General features: G+C 41.9%; 2 protein-coding genes across 6 annotated transcripts in view; one reads left to right on the top strand and one right to left on the bottom strand.

Annotated features, from left to right (window-relative positions):
* Positions 1-18057, bottom strand: part of GRIA4 (glutamate ionotropic receptor AMPA type subunit 4) — a 252480-nt gene that overhangs the window by 7060 nt on the left and 227363 nt on the right. For 3 of the 5 annotated variants that reach the window (XM_082219125.1, XM_082219126.1, XM_082219123.1), the window contains exon 14: positions 2417-2531. In XM_082219125.1, coding sequence (XP_082075251.1) covers positions 2417-2531 — 115 coding nt within the window. Of the gene's footprint in view, positions 1-1088; positions 1204-2416; positions 2532-18057 lie in introns of all 5 variants that reach the window. The other 2 variants (XR_014218747.1, XM_082219124.1) reach the window with 2 other exon arrangements.
* GUCY1A2 (guanylate cyclase 1 soluble subunit alpha 2) overlaps positions 1-18057 on the top strand; it is a 550449-nt gene that overhangs the window by 343308 nt on the left and 189084 nt on the right. The window lies entirely within an intron of this gene.

Raw genomic sequence — 18057 nt, 5'->3', positions numbered from 1 at the left:
TTAGACTTTTTTTTTTAAGGATTTGACATTATACCACCCATTGCTATACTCCTAATTAAGCAATTTATCCAGGCATGCCTGTAGTAATAAACACTTTAAAAAATAGGCTGAGAGTAAGACTTGATTTTTTTTTTTTATTCTGAGCTATGTGGAATTCGCACACCATGATGAGCACCAAGTTCAGTTGCTGAAATAGTTTAATTTAAAGATGCATTATTCAGTGTTCCAACTAATGGCTGGGCAGGTGCAGGATGAAGCTCTTTCCATGTTGTTCATGTTGCGGAGGGGTGGGTGGGGGAATAAGCGAGGAACGTAACATTTTAATCTGCCTCCAAACTTGTTAGATTTGCAAAACACCGTCAAGAGAGATGGCCTTCCTTTTTAAAATGTGGAGTGGCAGGAGTCAAGTTGACATGGAGGTACTGCCAGATGTTGGAACAAGGTACCATCAATGGGTGGGTGGGGGAGGTCCACCAGACATGATCAGGGTTACAGTATATTAAATATAACACAATGCAATATCATCTTCAGATCTTGCTATCATTTCTAAGACTGATCAACAGGACCATTCTGAACCTAAGTGGTTCAAGTTGGTTAGAGCATGGTGCTGATAACGCCAAGGCTGCAGGCTCGACCCCTGTATATTCCCGCATTGGACTAGATGATCCTCAGACTCCCTTCTAACTCTACAATTCTATGACTGTAAGTCCATCAACAGAAGACCTTTTAGAAAAGCATGTTCAGTGAGTGCTCCATAACTGAGGTGCCACCATGCCCTTGTATAAACCGGAGCATTTTCTATTTTTATTTTTAAAAAGCAAGTTATGGGTTTGACATTTGAGGACATGACTGGGATGAAGCTGGTGCTGAAGGGCTTTAATTTAATTAATGCTTTGACCCTGTGTTGCATTTCTCATGCAGGGTTTACAAATCCAAGCGACCACTTCATCTGGCCCCCCTGGGGTTGGGAGGGAAAGGATAAGCGCCTTCTGCACGGTGCCTGTTCAATAGCTCATTTATTTCCATTCCTACGTGAACATTAGCTCCCTCGTGAACACAATAGCGGGTCCCGAACTGCAGCGACTGACCTTGCTTCCAGAGTCCTTGGGTCCACATTCCCCTTTATCGTACCACCATTTGTTTTTCAGCTTGTCTAAGACGCCTGCCTCACTGAGTTTCAGAACGGCAAGGTTTACAGGAGTTCTTCACGTGGGAAATAACATAAATAACATTATATATGTTATTTTATGTTATTCAAGTAAAACTACATAGAATCGCATTGCAAAGTGACGGAGCGGAGGCCACAGAGGCTGCTTATGTCGTGCACAGGGTTAGAGACAGACATACGACTGGGACCTGCTCCATCGCTTCAGGTAATGGGCACATACTGCTGGGGAAGGCTTGGTAAAAAATTGTGTGCAATTACTGTGAACCCAAAACTATTGGCTTTCACCGACATTCAGTGGCCGACCAATAAAACACAACCAGATGTTGGAAATGTTTCCACTTTTTTTTTAATGTCGAAACAAGGAAGCACCTGATTTCCAGATTGCCTATCTGTTGTCCTCAAACTCACCTAGCCTGACATTTGAGCAAAATATCAACTGAACAATTTAGGCAGCAGACCAAAGCTGGGAAGTAGGTTCCATGAGGTTGACTAGGATCTGTTTCAGTGTAAATCTGTTTAGGCTCCCAATGCGCACCAATATGGATGGGCCCCTATTGTTGTATATTTCAGTAAGCAGGGATAATCTAGCTGCCTCCCTCTCCATGGAAGGTATGGATGGCAACACCCTTAGTAGTTTTTATATCACCAACTAAAGACCTGATTATTCCGCTGGGTGTTTAGAGGAAGTTGGTAAAGATGGCTGACACCTGAAGGTTATTTTATGCTGCACTGATTGCTGCTATATTTTTAAACTCTTTTGGGAGGAGGGGCAGGGCATAAATTTAATAAATGAAACAAAATAAACACGTTGGCCCACCAGTCTCCAGCTCCAGTAAAAACCAGTTAGTGAGGGACAAGCAGTCTAAATCATTCACTTGGAGAGACAGGGAGCTAGTTGGGCTCTTGTGATATTGTCTGCTGTGCTAATGTCTTCCACTGCATGTTCACCAAGCTGCTTTGTCCCTACCAACTTTTGCGTCAAATCTGTTTTTATTTTTTAATATGTAGAGATTCCAGGTATGACATGCAAAACGACGATTTGGATTCCCAGGCCAATAAGTTGGGCTTGAGACTCAAACAAGGATGCAAATATTTTTGCTTTGACAGTAATTGCACACATCTGGATGTTGATTTTTCGCTTTTTTATCAATGCCGTCAAGGATTTCATGGCAAGGAAGGAAAGAGCCCCAGCAGATGCACCAATTACTCTACATACTGTTTACCCGCTTTGGTGACATTGAGGCTAACCTTGGAGTCACCTCCCCCGCTGCCACATTCTCCTTTGTCGTACCACCATTTGTTTTTCAATTTGTCCAAGAGGCCTTGTTCATTCAGTTTTAAAACTGCGAGGTTAACAGCATTTCTTGAAACGATAAAACATATTTTGTAAGAAACTGCATAGCCGTTAAGATGTTAGAAGGAACGAGGACTTAAAAAGCTCTTTTATCCACACACTAAATAAACCTCTCATTTGCATATTATAACACACCTGTGGGGAGGAAGAAGCATGCTGGCAAACAAATTTGGGGAGGGAAAAATTCATTTTTTTCCAATAGAGGGCAGCTTTATTGCTCGGTGCTTAAGTAAGGATAATATGATTTTGTAAACCGATAAAAAAGAGAGAAGCAGCTATTCAGATATTTTCAATGTGGTGATAAAGTGCAGCCAGGATATAGAATTTAGATTGTGTGCATCCTTTCCCCTACAGTTTATAACAGACAGTAAAAAAGAAAAAGACCCTTGATTCAATTTCTTTAGCAGCCAGAGAGGCATGATTGTTTGTTGTACAAAATACGAGTATTAAATTTCAGTTCCCTTGAGCTGAAATAGCCAGCTCTTGTACTAGCATTAAAGTCTGGTGATAAAGTATGAATTAAATAGGTGTACAAAATGCAAGATCACGCCTCCCCCCCCCCCCGCGCTTTTGTGCGAATCTCTACTTCTTTTTACAACTGTCCCAAACATAGGTGTATGATGCGCAATTCAACCAAAGTTAAAACAAATTGATTCCAATGGAAGGGATTCAAGCACTCCCATTAAAAACAATGAAACTTAAAATGTGCTTAATTATACGTGGATTATGCCTAGATGATTAGGCTACCTTATTGTTTATGGTATTATGTTAGAGGCAGTGTCACTAGAGAGAACTCACCATCAGATATCTAAGGGAGATTGCTTCGTGGAATTTAGGATAACGGTGGAATTCAAAACAGAGCACTTACCTGACACCATTGGGCTTCATATTGCAACAAACTACCCTAGACCCTGGCATCCATGCATGATGTTATCAACTTGCACCAGGGCTCTGAGATCCATCCCTGCTCCACCCACAGAGGAGAACAGGCAAAGGTTGCCTCACTGTGTCACTGATGTATCAATGAATTCCAAACAAAATGGAACTTCAATTTTTGGAAACACAGGGTTGCTAACAATGGAAATCAGATAGCTCCTTTAGCAGAGGCTCATGAAATCACTGGATAGAATTTCCATGGCACCACATTGTCTGATGCTATCTAATGCCCAGTAGACACTGAACAGCAGGTTTAAAGCAAACTGACCTTGCTTAATAAAAATGCTGGCCATGTGGTAACATGTAAAATTGCAAGGCAGTGATTTCATCCACTGTCAGTGACTGTATTTTGCTGAGATTTAAGCTTAGAATTGAAGCTGTTGCAGATAAGCAAAGGAGCTCTCAAATCCAGAAACTTATTCTGGATGTACGTGTTTTGTGGCTCACAAGGAGTTGGAAGGCTCCTCATTTAAATCAAAGTTTCCAGGCTGAAGCCTATAAGGGCATGCCGATACGGGTTAAGCAACAGGCCAGGGTACTCTTCAACTGGTCAGGACCATGGACAGCTCACCACAGGCCTGGTTAAAAGGTAAGGATAGATTAAAGACAAACCAGTAAGAGTTTGGAGTGTTATTCCTGTGAGATTTTGGAGCCAACGGTGAGCATCAGTAGATGGTGGAGGACTATGTGGGCTAAAACGGGCTGCACCCTATTAAAAGGTGCATGCTTCAGCCTGAAGTCTCCTGCTGCCTCGTGGACATGGCAAAGGGCCCTACTGAGTTGCCAGTGTCCTGGAGATGAGTTATTGGAATCAAGGGGATAGGGCAAGGTACAGGATGGAGGCACCACTTTCCCCTTGTGGCTCCTCCAGTGCATGCATGGGGAGTGTGTGTTGTCCTCCGCCTGTTGTTGGCTATCCATTGTGTACACTTAGTTGAGATTCCAGCATTGCGCGGGGCACTGGACTACTAGATGATCCTCAAGGTCCCTTCCAACTCTACAATTCTACGATTGAACTCCCATCGGCACAGCCAGAATGGCCAATGGTCAGAGATGATGGGAGCTATATAGTCCGGGGGGGGCACATGTTCTCCATCCATGCTCTAGTGCAGGGTTTCCCAAACTTGGGTCTCTAGCTGTTTTTAGACTACAGTTCCCATCAACCCTGACCACTGGTCCTGCTAGCTAGGGATGATGGGAGTTGTAGTCCAAAAGCAGCTGGAGACCCAAATTTGGGAAACGCTGCTCTAGTGGGAGAGTTACTATGGAGGATATGTCCTTAGGTGGTTTTGCTCCTAGTCCTTGCCATCTTCCATCTTGTAGAACTCTTCCCCTGACAGAGGGGGCTCTTGGGCCATGACAGCTGTACTGGTTATACCTTTGCCCTGATGATGCCAACTCATTACTGTGGACCACCTTGTACATAAGGAGAGCATCTTTATGGGTCAGCTGTTTTGGAAACACATTTTGTCCTTTACTGCCTTTCATGCACATTTTTTTTTTTTTGGGGGGGGGGTTGTTACACAGATCCTTGCCAACTAATTATGAGGTTTCACAACTGTCTCTTAACAGAATTGACCTGAGCCTCATTTCAGTGGCTGTTAAATTTGTATTAGATAGTGAATACAGATAATGTAATTACTTGTCTGTCCCTGGAACTCAAAATACAGGAATACAGGCTGTGGTGTTAGCGATAACACTGCTTTTTTGTGGATAAAGCCTTTGGGGCTACGCTTCTCAGGCAATCTGACAAATGTAATTTTATACAAGTACTCTAATTATGGTTTGTGATCAAGAGGGAGAGGAAAAAGAGCAAGGCTGGACTGAAATTGTTCATTTGCTTCCTTTGTTCCAGGAAGCAACTGCTTTTGAACCAGATATATTTATTATGGATTTCCAATTAATCATTTAGATGACAACAGTTTTGTTTCCAGTTAGTACCTCAACCCACACCTTCCCTTCCCTTGAGTATTTCCAGTGAAGTACTATTCATGGGGTGTTTTTTCTTGAAGATTTCAACCTCTCTTTCCATCATGCTGAAAGTCAAAACAAAATGCTACTCTGTATATAAGGGGTTGTTCCAGTATAGCTCCAAGTTACTCATTCTGTCAGCACAAGGTGGCACTTCTCCCTCTCCTTCTCCTGTATGCCCCCTAAATCTATTCTGTGTTTTCCATCAACCCTGGGAGGCAGATTTGGGGAGGGTGTGGGGCATGGGCAGAGGGAGGAGTTCCATTGCCCAAGGATAAATCCTTGTGCTGACAAGAACGTGTTAGGTGGATACAACCACCCCTTGTTCTCCCCACTTCTAAATTTTTTAAAAATTGAGGACCACCTGCATAGATAGTAGAGAATGAGACTCTTAATCTCAGGGTTGTGGGTTTGAGCCCCACTTTGGGCAGCCCCCCCATTTAAGGGGGTTAGACTAGGTGACTTGTGTCATCCCTTCCAACTCTACAGTTCTGTGATTTTATGACACAGTGGCTGGAAGGTATAGATACAGTAGTACCTCGGTTTTCGAACGTAATCCGTTCCAGAAGACAGTTCAACTTCTGAAATGTTTGAGAACAGAGGCGCAAAGGGCTGTCTGCAAATTCAATAGAGAAAATTAAACAAAAAACATCAGCGGAAGCCATTTGACTTCTGAGACACGTTCAAAAATGGAAGCATTTCCGGGTTTTCGGTGCTCGAAAACTGAAACGTTTGACTTCTGAAACATTTGAAAACTGAGGTACCACTGTAACAGAGAACTGTCCACAAATGATCTTAATGTAGACTGTAAGCTTATTGGGGCAGGGTTGTGTCCTTTCCTTATATTACTCCGTAAGATGTCATAAGACAAGTGTAGTGGTTAGAGGGATGGACTGGGTCTGGAATGTCTCCACTCAGCCATGAAGCTCCCTTGGTGACCGTGGGTCAGTCACTATTGGGTCAGATTGAGTTACATCACAAGGTTGCCGTAAGGATGATTGTAAGGGGAAGGGAAGAGAAGAATAATGTACACTGCCTTGAAAGCATTGGATGAAAGGTGGGATAATAATAAATAAAATAAACACACATGTTTAATAATATGCAACAACTGCTCCTACTAACAGAAAATAAATTGTGCTAAATGTTTCAGAAGATCCATGTTTTAGTTTATCCCCGCTCCCCCTTTGCAGCCATGCATAAATATGAAACTATTTTAAATTAATGCTGTTTATTCTCATGTTGTCCACACTGGCTCTGGAGATGGGATGGTGTGTTTCCTTCATTCTTTAGTTATATCCCAGGGCATGGGCTGATGACACATGAGGCTACCAGATTCCTGAAACTTAACAGGTCTGGGTTTAGCCACTGCTTGGGTAGGTGGTTGCTTGGAAACCACATGCATGATGGGAGGAAGATGTAATGGGTAAGTTAGGCTGAGAGGCAGTAACTGTAAGCGGGGATTTGAACTCTGGTCTCCCAGGCCCTAGTCCGACACTCAAACCACTGTACCACAATGCCTCTCATATTGCACTACCAGAACAGAAATACTGGATGCTGCCCTGAATGTCTACAAATCTTATTCTAATGCCATATAGTACCAGGATATGTCCTCTGCCTATTTAGAGAAATTATCTGTTAATTGAGAAATTTCCAGATTTACTTGAGATGGAGATTCCCATGCCTCTTAAAAGAAAAATAAAGCAAAATCCATCATGGGGGTGGGGTGGGGAATTACTCACACTGGCCAAAATTCACCATTACGGATCAGGAAGAATAAAACTTTTCCACTTACTTTTTTGAGGAAGGTGCAAATTGCTGTTGATAGTCCTAAAATAACAATTAAAAAACCCTATAAAAGCTAATCATGAGAGGGTTATTTAGTAGGGTTATTAGCCATATCCATAGACAATTTCACAGCACAATAAGGAAAAAAAATGGAAATAAAAAGGAATGAAGTAAATGAGATTTTTAAGCGCCTCTCATTGTTCTGAAATTAAGCTCAAATTGGTTATGAATCTAACCACATTGCATTCCTTGCTATATCTAACAGGCCATGTAAAAAACACTTTTGTTTCACACTGCCATTTTTTTTTTTAAATAGCTGTATAATTAAGATGCAACCCAGTGTATCAAAATAAGCTGCTGTCCATTTTGCAATGAAACAATATTTTTCTTCTGGCACAATATTTTCCATCTGCCCATCTGGAGGAAACTTATTGAAGGTTCATGGGGGGAATGAAAATATTTTTCTTAAAACTCTCAGAAATACCCAGGGTTGTGTAGGCCCAGCTAAGTTGCTCAGGTTTTATTTTATGATTTAGAACTACAGTACATAACTCTATAATGGAAGACAGTAAGCTTCTATTCAGTGCTTTTAAAGAGGCACATTGGGAAGTCATAATCTTTGAATTGAATCCCACAGAGTAGTTCCCTCAGCCCCAGTTCAAAGATAGAGCTCCTTGCAAGTAGAAGCTGCCTTGACACTTCAGTGCTGGGAAACTCCACATAGATTTTTTCCCTCGACATGCAGAGCTTCCCCACCACTGAATATGGAAGCTTCTGCACACATGGAGCTTTCCTGAGTCCACCAGAGCCTCAGCTTGCAAACTATGATTGGGGGCTATAGCAAGTAGCTTTGGGCAGCCAGTGCCTATAGGATTCTACGAACATTTCAGTAAACTCTCTAACTGTGAAGTTAGAATGTTCTATCGCCAAGTTTTAAAGCTTATGCGGAAATGTACAACCAGCTTGCATCATACCAGACATGCAAATATCTAGTTACAGGTAAGTAGCCGTGTTGATCTGCTATAGTCAAAATAATAATAATAATAATAATAATAATAATAATAATAATAATAATAATAATAATAATAGTAGTAGTAGTAAATCCTTCCAGTAGCACCTTAGAGACCAAATAAGTTTGTGTGCATGCACACAAAAGCTCATACCCATAACAAACTTAGTTGGTCTCTAAGGTGCTACTGGGAGGAATTTTTAAATTTTGTTTCGACTACAGCAGAGCAACACGGCTACCTACCTGCAACTAGAACTATGGAAGGCACCATATTGAGCCGCATGAAATGGAAGTCCATCAACTTCACCAAGAAACTTGCACAGGTACAGACTGACATCTTTCTGACTAAATGCAAGAACCTGGACATTATACCTAAGGGTCTTAGAATTAAGAACCCTCTACAATCCACTGGTATCTGAAGAAGTGTGCATGCACACGAAAGCTCATACCAATAACAAACTTAGTTGGTCTCTAAGGTGCTACTGGAAGGATTTTTTTTTTTTAATGCAAATATCTGTCATAGAAGGTGATGAAATTCAATTAGGGGGAGAGCATTGTCCTGAATGTGCTTTTAAAAACAGTAGCACATTGTGAAGGTTTTTCCATCAGAGCCAGCCCAAGACATTCTGCCACCTGAAACAAGGGACAAGATGGCACCCCACATACAAAGTAGCCGACTAAACTGGCCATTGAAACTTATTTCAATAATGGCAGCATGGCAGAGTCCTCTACCACAACTGAGGGGAACAGGCCAGGCCTTGTGTTGCACACAGTTCTGTCCTCAAACACCACCCTGTTGCCGTCTTCCCCCAACATCTACTGCCTGTGGTAACTGCCTTATTCTGCCTAATGGTAGGGTTGGCCCTGAATACAAAACCGCAAACAGCAACAACAACCTGTTCCTTTAGTCCTGATAAAATGCTCCTCAGGGCTCTGGTTTCCTGACACTTTTTGGGTGTCATTTCCTTTACAGATCCCTTAACTGAAAGTATGTCACAATGCTCATACTTACCTGTTTTGTTGCCCTCTGAAAATGGCACCCCTGGGCAAGACATTACTTCAAGCTGGTAATCTCAGTTGAGAAGAGGCTTTCTAAAATTGTAAAAACTGCAACACTGTTTTTAAATGCAGAGATCTTGGAGACCGTTAAAACAATGAGCTCAGCCCCCACTGAGGCATCTTAGAGAATCAATTCTATGATTCCATGATTTTATGGCTACATAGAGGATTTTTTGTTGTCGTTGCAAACAGAAGAGAAAGCATTAAAGTGATCTCTGACCTTATTCATGTGAACTGCCTGCCATTTCGCTATTATCTTAGCAGGATAAATCTTTTTAAATGTCAGAATCCCCACAGTTTCCCCCTTCTGTTCAAGGCAGAGTACACTTGGCCTCTTTTCCTTTTCCTTTTCCATGGTGGCTGCTATAAAGAAATATAAACTGTTTGCAGGTGCCATAATTTGCTGAGCATTTTCACGTTTTAAGACCCAGAAACCCTACTGGCAAAATACGTAATGGAAAGGAGAAAAAAGATGTTAAACTTGTGCCATCAATAAAAGCAATATAATAAGCAACAGTCTTGAGGATATGCAGGGTTTTTCTTTTCTTTTTTAAAGCCGGAACTCAGTTCCAGCCATTGCTATTATCAGAGAACAAGGGAGGTGTTCATGGTGAGTTCCAACACCTCTTTTTCTAGAAAAATAGCACTGGGGATATGACATACAAAATCGGAGCAATCTATTTTGGCCATAGGGCTAAGAAGCACCTTATCATCTTAGTGAAACAGTATAGACCAAGATTCACAACTTTAACACACACAAACACACACACGTTCACAAGATGGTGCCAATCAATTCTGATTTATTAATACCTTCCTCAAGTGCTTTAGTGCCATCTCTCTATATAAAGAATAACTTTTATAACAAGACTAACAAATTTCTTATGGTAAATTCTGTGGACCAGAGTTAGAACAAGTCAACAATGGGTAACCCTCCATATTTGTCCTGTAGGAAATGGTAATCAGAGGTATGCTTGAAGACTCAAGTTGCATTAGCTACCATGGCAGAGCAATGGCATTCGGGTTGGTTTAGACTAGAGCTTTTATTGATGGAGTGAGCTTCGCTAGATAAGTTGCTGGATATTTCATTTGTGCCTCTCTGTACTGAATGTAATATTTTGATTTTAACTATTGCTGGTCTGGATTTATTGAGTTATATGATTTGTGTTAATTTCTCCTGTTTTATTGTGCCAGGAGAAATTTCTAGAGAGGGCAGCTGTCAGGGACTGGGCAGAGGAGGCATGGTGGAGACCACCTCCTCATTCTGACTCTTCCAGGGAAGAGGAAGAGAGTATAGATTAACAACAGTGGTTTGCGGGAGGACACAGCTCAGAGGCAGATGAGAGGAAAAGTTGGGAAATCATGGGAGAGCAAAGATCTCAAAGACAGAGGGCACACAGCAGCACCCGTAGAGGAGATGACAAGGATGAGGGAGAGAAGGTGGTTGGAGATTCACTCAGGACCACAACACCATTATCCAAGAAGGTAGGTTCTATAACCTCTCTCTGTAAAGATTGAAATAAAAAAGAACTGTCAGAAAATCCAGATGTGCCCACAGCTCTAAAAGACTTGGTGCCCACTGAGAACACTGTCTCCTTTGCTAAACCCTTCACCTACATTTCCCTTCCTTAGGTTCATTTTTTTGGGGTGTTGCTGCTGGAGTTTGATAGAACCCTAGGAATGGGCATGAACATATGGTAATGCTGAAACCTAATGCTACACCAAACCATAGCCTAGGATGGCCATGCTGGCTCCCAGGGAGGAGACTGTGGGTTCAGCTACATTAGCCATGTTACAATGCTATAACTACGTTATAAACATTCAACACCAGATGGCACTGTAGAGCACAAAACTTTGTCTATGCGATTTTACATAGAGTTCTTTCTTTTGTTATAATGATTTAATTTATGACTTATTTATAGCGGTTTCCCCCCCCCCAGGGGGTAGATCCAGCCTGTATCTGCTTTGCTCCTCCCCAGTCATTTTAGCTCAGTGTGATGTGGCAGCTAAGCCAATGCTAGTTTGGCTTACTGTATCTGGCCAAAATTTCCTTTGCCATGGAATAAAAATACAGGAATACTTGAAGTTCTTGTTTTAATCATATGCATCTGTTTGGATTTGTTTAAAAAAAATGGCAAACATTTTTTGTTTATTTCTCAAGTTGATTTTTGGTGCTGAACGCTTGGCTGATAAAGCTGAGCCTGGATGAAGTTATGTTTTGCTAGTGACATAGTCCAGTAGGAACAATGCTGCTATAATAATTCACTATCCAGCCTGTGACCCCATCTCTAGACCCTGCAGGCATTTGAAGATTGCTGAGAAATGTAACAACTTGCAAATGTAGTATTAACAGCAGCTGTGGAAAGCCCCGTATTATAATGCAGAGCTAGTTTCTGTAATAATTTGGCAACATTATAAAGTGAACACCTCTAAAAGCCTGGAAGTTGTTGTGGACTTGCCAAAAAAAAGAGGACCAGGTTTTGTTCTTCCTTAAAATTCAGCATCTGTCTGAGTTCCAAGAAATAACTGTTCTTAAGATGAAAGGAATTTACTTAGATAAGACTCTCGTATACCCTCGCGGGGCTCATCTTACATTTTGTTTCTCATTACATAATTTTTGTTTGCAACTATCATTTCCAGCATGGTAGACGTTTCTTCTGAGATGTCCCAAATCTTGGATAAAAGTCAAAACTAAAGAACTGCATGAAAGAAAAGTCCTTTCACTCCATAGGGTGGTGGCCTAGGGATCTTTTTGTGATGAAAGGCCAGCCCCCACATCTTCCTCCCTAGGAGCCTCCAAAGAAGGAAGATGGAGGAACAGAGAAGAAGGGTGTGTAGATTTATCCTTGCTGTTCAGAGGAAGCAGAGCAAACTCTAATTTAGAGTAGAACCGCACTGTAAGTGGGTGATTGTAGTCACTCTAAGCTCAACAGGGACTGTAGCCTGTTGCTTCCTCATATCCATCCTCCTTCCACAGATCACCCCTCTGCCCATAGCTGTCAACATACAGATTTGAAAATAAGGGACCAGCAGCCTCGAAAATAAGGGATCAGCAGCCAAAATAAGGGATTTTCTGGGCACAGGTTAGGTTCAACTTCTGAGCCCCTCTGAGCCAAAGGCAGAAAGCCCAGCCTGCAGCCAAATGAAGCCTCATCAATAAGGGACAGCAGCGGGACATGGCGCTGGGATAAGGGACTGTCCCACCAAATAAGGGACACTTGACAGCTATGCCTCTGCCTCTATCTCTGGAGACAACCTGGTTCAAATCCTCACTTCCCTACTGCTCATTGGGTGATGTCAGGGCAGCCACTATCACTCAACCTAATCTGCATCGCAGGGTTGTTGCTAGGGTAAAATAGGCGTGGAGTGACCTCTGTGCACCTGTAAATGCCCCCCGCCTTTTTAGCATTTGCTGCCTTCCTGTTTTTCTCTTTTCTAGAGGGTGGGAATGTGTATGTCACCTTCAGCTCCTGGAAGGAATGACAGGATATGAATATACACACAGACACATACACACACGCTCCACATCCATCCTTCTGCAAAACCTAAGATCCTTTGGGACCTGTACATTTCTTGCCCCCCCCTTTTGCCCAGGCTCATCAGTTTCAGTGTGTGGCTGAAGAATGAAAATGGAGCGTGCGGTAAAGTGGTGTCTTGAATGGTCTCTTTCATGAACAGCCCTTGCCTGCTCTGCCATCTCTTTAACAGGACAGGCTAGCCTAAGCTATCTCAGGTTAAGTGATTGGAGTATTTGTTCCCTTCACCTGCTCATTCTGGATTGCCTTTCGATTTAAAAAGTGATCAAGGTGAGAGAGAATGCATTATGGTCATACATTATTCAAGTGAAACACAATTCAGATTAATCTCACTGAACATCTTGCCATATTGGTGAATCCATAGAGCAAGTCAGCAGAAAAAAATGCTGCAAGTGCTAATAGCTTTTGAAATGAGAATTGTGGTGGGGGAAGTCGCATGTTTGATTTCAAAGGTAGGCCCCCTTATATTCATTAGCCTATCTTTGAAATCAAGCATGTGGCAGGGAGCTCTCGCTTTATGTCTCCCACACCGTTTATGACGCACTTCCAGCAATGTTCATTATACTTATCTTTGAACCTTCATTGGGGAAAATGCCATTGTGGAATATTATTGAGCTGGTTTTATGTCATGTTTACATTTAAACTAACTTGCCCCGCCATTTTCTACATAAACTTACATTTGTTTTGTGAAACTAGTCTGAAGTTCTCTTTCCCCCCATTCTTCCGCACAATGTTATCATAGCGTAAAATTTTATTACAGCCGAGTATAATTTTAGAAAGTGAGCCTCCAAACAAAGGCACTTCTCAAATTCAGTTTAGTTTCTCATGGAAAATTTTCCGAATTGGGCAATAGTGCACTCAAAAGCATTGAAAGAAGCTGACTCATATTATTTGTTCTACTGTGTTGTTTTAAACATGAGCTTTAACAATTTCAATCTGGGTTGGACTGCATTGAATTATTATAATAATACAGTATTTTTTTCTCTGAGTTCAATCACTGTTATTATAAACTGCTTTGAGATGAGAGAGGCTTGAAGAAATAAAGGAATGAAGAAAGAAAGCTGGGGTGTTCGCTCCTGGCCATTTGAAGGAAGAAAAACAGTATCGTATTTGAATTTGGAGCTTACATACAGGAAAAACAGCAGCAGAAACAGAGGTCCTGGGCGAAACTATTTTATATTACCATAGAAGACCAGACATTATGGACCTTCTGCAACATTCCACTGCTCCTTTAAGGATTATGAGTTTGAGTTGTTTTATTTTATTTTATTTGTTTAATTAATTTTATATACCATCCTTCATCTGAAAATCACAGGCTGGTTTGCAGCATAAAAATACAAAAGGAGAACAATTCGGGAAACACAGAGGTTTGGGGATGGACTTGCTCTTAGCACAGCAGGACCAAGTGGCTGAGGAGCTGGTGCCTCTCTCTATCTAAAGGCAAATAGCCTGGACACAGCCCAGTTTTCACTAGGCTGAGTGAATAAACTACTTTGGGGGAATCTTCTGATAAACCCAAAGCACAGTTCAATCATCTAGGTAGTTTTTGTTCTTCCCTTGCAAAACACATAGACTGACCATGCGTTAAGCAAGCCAGGGGCTAGCAAGGACTCTTGCCCTTTAAAGCCACAATGGAGGAATAGAAAAGGATAAGGAAGGCCAGCCTTCTCTAATCCCCCTTAGGTTGTACCAGTGATACAACTCTACCTATTTCTAATAACTTCCAACTCAGTGCTATTTACCAAAAGGAGCTTTGTTAAATTATAGATATTCCCTGAAGACTGACAGCAACGAACGAGGAACCGCATTAAAGTTTCAGCTACATGGAGCTAAATAAACCCTTTGAGAACAGCTACTGTATATTACCAAGACAGAGATGATTGTTCGGGGAGATTTGCTCCCTCAAACAAATAGCAGGAATATTGTTTAACAGCAACCTCCACTGGGTGCTCGTTGGTCGAACTAGAAGGGTACAGAGCTGAACGGTTGATTGTTTTCTAGCTAGGTTTAAGTGTTTGCTACTGTTATTTATTTATTAATTAAATCAATTGCACCCTGCCTCTTCCTTCCAAAAAAATATTAAAATCATAAACAATACCAAAGTCAGACTCAGCCATACACTAGAGCATGACATTCTGAGAACAATTCTCCCTTCCTTCCCACCCAATCTAATAAGTGATTCTCTCTTTCCTCATATTAGAGTACAAGAATTCTTTTGCAGTCATTTAGCAAAAACAGAAGTGTAATTGCTCCCGCTTGGCCTGAAAGTGGTTAGGGATACCACAAATTTCTGTCCCTAATGCAATTTCCTGTTCCTGTGATTTTCTGTTCCTAATGCAAAACCTACATTGTCAGGTGTGCAAAATCAAATACCCAGAGTGCAGTAGTTAATGAAATAATTCCACATGTGGAACAACTTCTGCTCTCTCCCACACCCATGCACACTCCACACCACCCCCAAATCTGCTCTGGAGGATTGGGGAACAACCAGAACAATTTTAGGGGTTGCATGGGGACAAAAAGAGGGAAGGAAAGTCCCATTACACAAGCAGAAGTTGTTCCCAAAGTGCAAGAAGGTATTTGTACTACACTGAATACACAGTGGAGAGTGGATGGAAAATATGTTGTAAACCAATTGTGAATAATGATATTGTTATGCAGTAGTAAGTGTGGAATATGCCCTGAGTTTCTTTCAATTCTTGGGATTTTGTATCTGTTGGGGTAGAACGTCTGAGAGCAAGTTTGCCAGACCGGTTCCTTTCTGTAAGTAAAAATTGCTAACTAGTTAAGCACCACGATCAGCATAACCAAAGGAGTTGCTCTGTGCCATAGAACAAGTGGACAGGTCTCCCCTGCCCATCTAGCTACCAGGTAGGACAACAAAAGCCACTGTAGTGTGAGCTTGAAGCAGGGTGGAAGCTGAATGCACAGAGACATGATTGCTCTGTGCTGGACCCAAAGCTGTGACAAATGGAGAAGGCAAAGAACCACACCATGTCCAATGGAATGGCTGGCTCAGTTTAAAAACATGCAATCAGTTGGCACCTCTTAGAACTATGGAGAATGCTATCCTGAAATCCAAACTGCAAACTAAACTACACACCCCTTGTTCATTGGTAGCATAGTTTTATTGCTTTGCATGGCACAGGACAACCATTGAGAACAAAACCAAACCAAGCAAAAGCCTTGCCCTTAAGCACTAACCACTCATTAGTGGTTCCTAGCATGTGTATTCAAATGGCACTCTTCTACTAACAAGATTAGTTCTGACTTCTAGCTGCTGAATATTTACCTGTATTTTATGTTTCCCTCTCATGTTCCATCATCTTAAGCCATTGCTTTAAGCTGCTCAAAGTCCAGCAGATTCACCATCCTCCCAAACACTCCTGCAAGATCTTGTCCCTCATTTTACCAGATATGGTGTTGTTGATAATCATAGCTACAGATGGAATCCATCCATGAAATTCAATGAGAAGGCCATGGAGTAGCAGCAAAAAACAAATGGTTGTTCCCCCAAAGCAATGAAAAGGTATCACTTAAAAGCCCTCCTCAACACCATCCCCAATCTGATTTGCCCCATCTCTTTGAAATAAAATAATTTAGAGATGGTCTGCTCACAGATTCCCCCAGCAACTCATTTAGATGGGCTCCTACACACTGAGCTTCCTCCAAAATAACTGAGGGTCACACAATGACTTGGTGCCAGCCTGTGTACAAACTTTACTATTCTGACACAGCCAGTTGCTTTCACTCTATTGCCACAAAAGCCTGACTTCTGGTTTTCCTAGCACAGGTATCAGCAAACTGGAAGCGGGAAGGAAAAACTGAACTATAATGCGGTCCTAAAAGACTAGTCAGAAACAGAAAGCATTTTCTGCAGTACTTCCTTCCCCATTTGCTGACATTGATGGACCACAATCGAATCGAATGACTAATTATCAGTTGAACAACACAAGGCTACAGAGTTGGGAAATAACAGGAATCGGAAAGGGGATCAAATAGAAACCCATTCCCCTGCTCAAGTGTAATGAAGGCAACTATGAGTGACAATAGATATTAGTCATGTATGAGCTCATCACAGCTCTTCAATGAGAAAGCCACGGAGTAGCAGCAAAAAACAAATGGTTGTTCCCCCAAAGCAATGAAAAGGTATCACTTAAAAGCCCTCCTCAACACCATCCCCAATCTGATTTGCCCCATCTCTTTGAAATAAAATAATTAAGAGATGGTCTGCTCACAGATTCCCCCAGCAACTCATTTAGATGGGCTCCTACACACTGAGCTCACCACAGCTCTTGTAAGATTGCCTTGGAAAATGAGCCAAGCTATTTCCCCCAAAACTGGGCTTATTTTCAAGCCAAGCCGAATTCAGAAATAAAGTGCCCACAAACCAACACCCATCCCACCTCGTGATCCAACACTTCTCTTCAGCCATCTCTGCTTGCTCCTCCCAGAGTGTCATTACTTCCTTCCTCCTGCCTCCTTACTTGCAGAAGTATGATGCCATCACCAGAGAACTATTACATTAGTCCATTGTTTTGAGAAGGTGGAGTGAATTTGGAGGTGGATGGAGAGACCTCTCTCTTTACTTCGCTGGTGCACATCATGGCCCTATGTAGCATACCAGGTCACAAGGATTCCACAGGAAATGCAATGTTCCCAAATCCCCCAGTAGCCCTTGGTGAAACTAGGGGCTTCTTAAAGCCTGAAGATTTGAAGCTGCTAGAGGGGAAATCTGGGCATTTTGTGGACACATTCTGTCATTACACATTTTTCCTAGCTCGGCCTTCCCCAGTCTGTAATCCTCCAAGTGTTTTGGAGTCCAAGTCCCATCAGTTCCAGTCAGCATGGATTATGGGACTTGTAGTCCAACAGTAACTGGAATGCAGCAGGTTGGGGAGATTATCCACGTTCCACACACTGTAAAACGAGGCATTTTAATTTTTCATTCAAACTATACGATAACCCTAAACTGTGCAAAGCTGCCACTGTTTTCAGAATTCAAAAGGATTTATGAGATTCCATCGTCAGCATACATCAACACAACTTGGGAATCAAACTGATTTGTTAGGGGTGGGGAAGATATTTGCATCTTTGTATGTAAAAGAAAGACATGCAGGAAAATCTCATGCATGTTTACTCAGAATGAAGTCTCCTATTTTTCAGTGGGGCTTACTCCCAGGTAGGTGTGCATGGCATTCCCGTCTAAAGTTGCAATCTAGTGTCCACTTACTTGGGAGTA

Source organism: Podarcis vaucheri, assembly GCF_965113315.1.
Source record: "Podarcis vaucheri genome assembly, chromosome: 4".
Lineage (NCBI taxonomy): Eukaryota > Metazoa > Chordata > Lepidosauria > Squamata > Lacertidae > Podarcis > Podarcis vaucheri.
The sequence above is the reverse complement of the archived record's forward strand: the minus strand, read 5'-3'. Positions and strand labels throughout refer to the sequence as shown.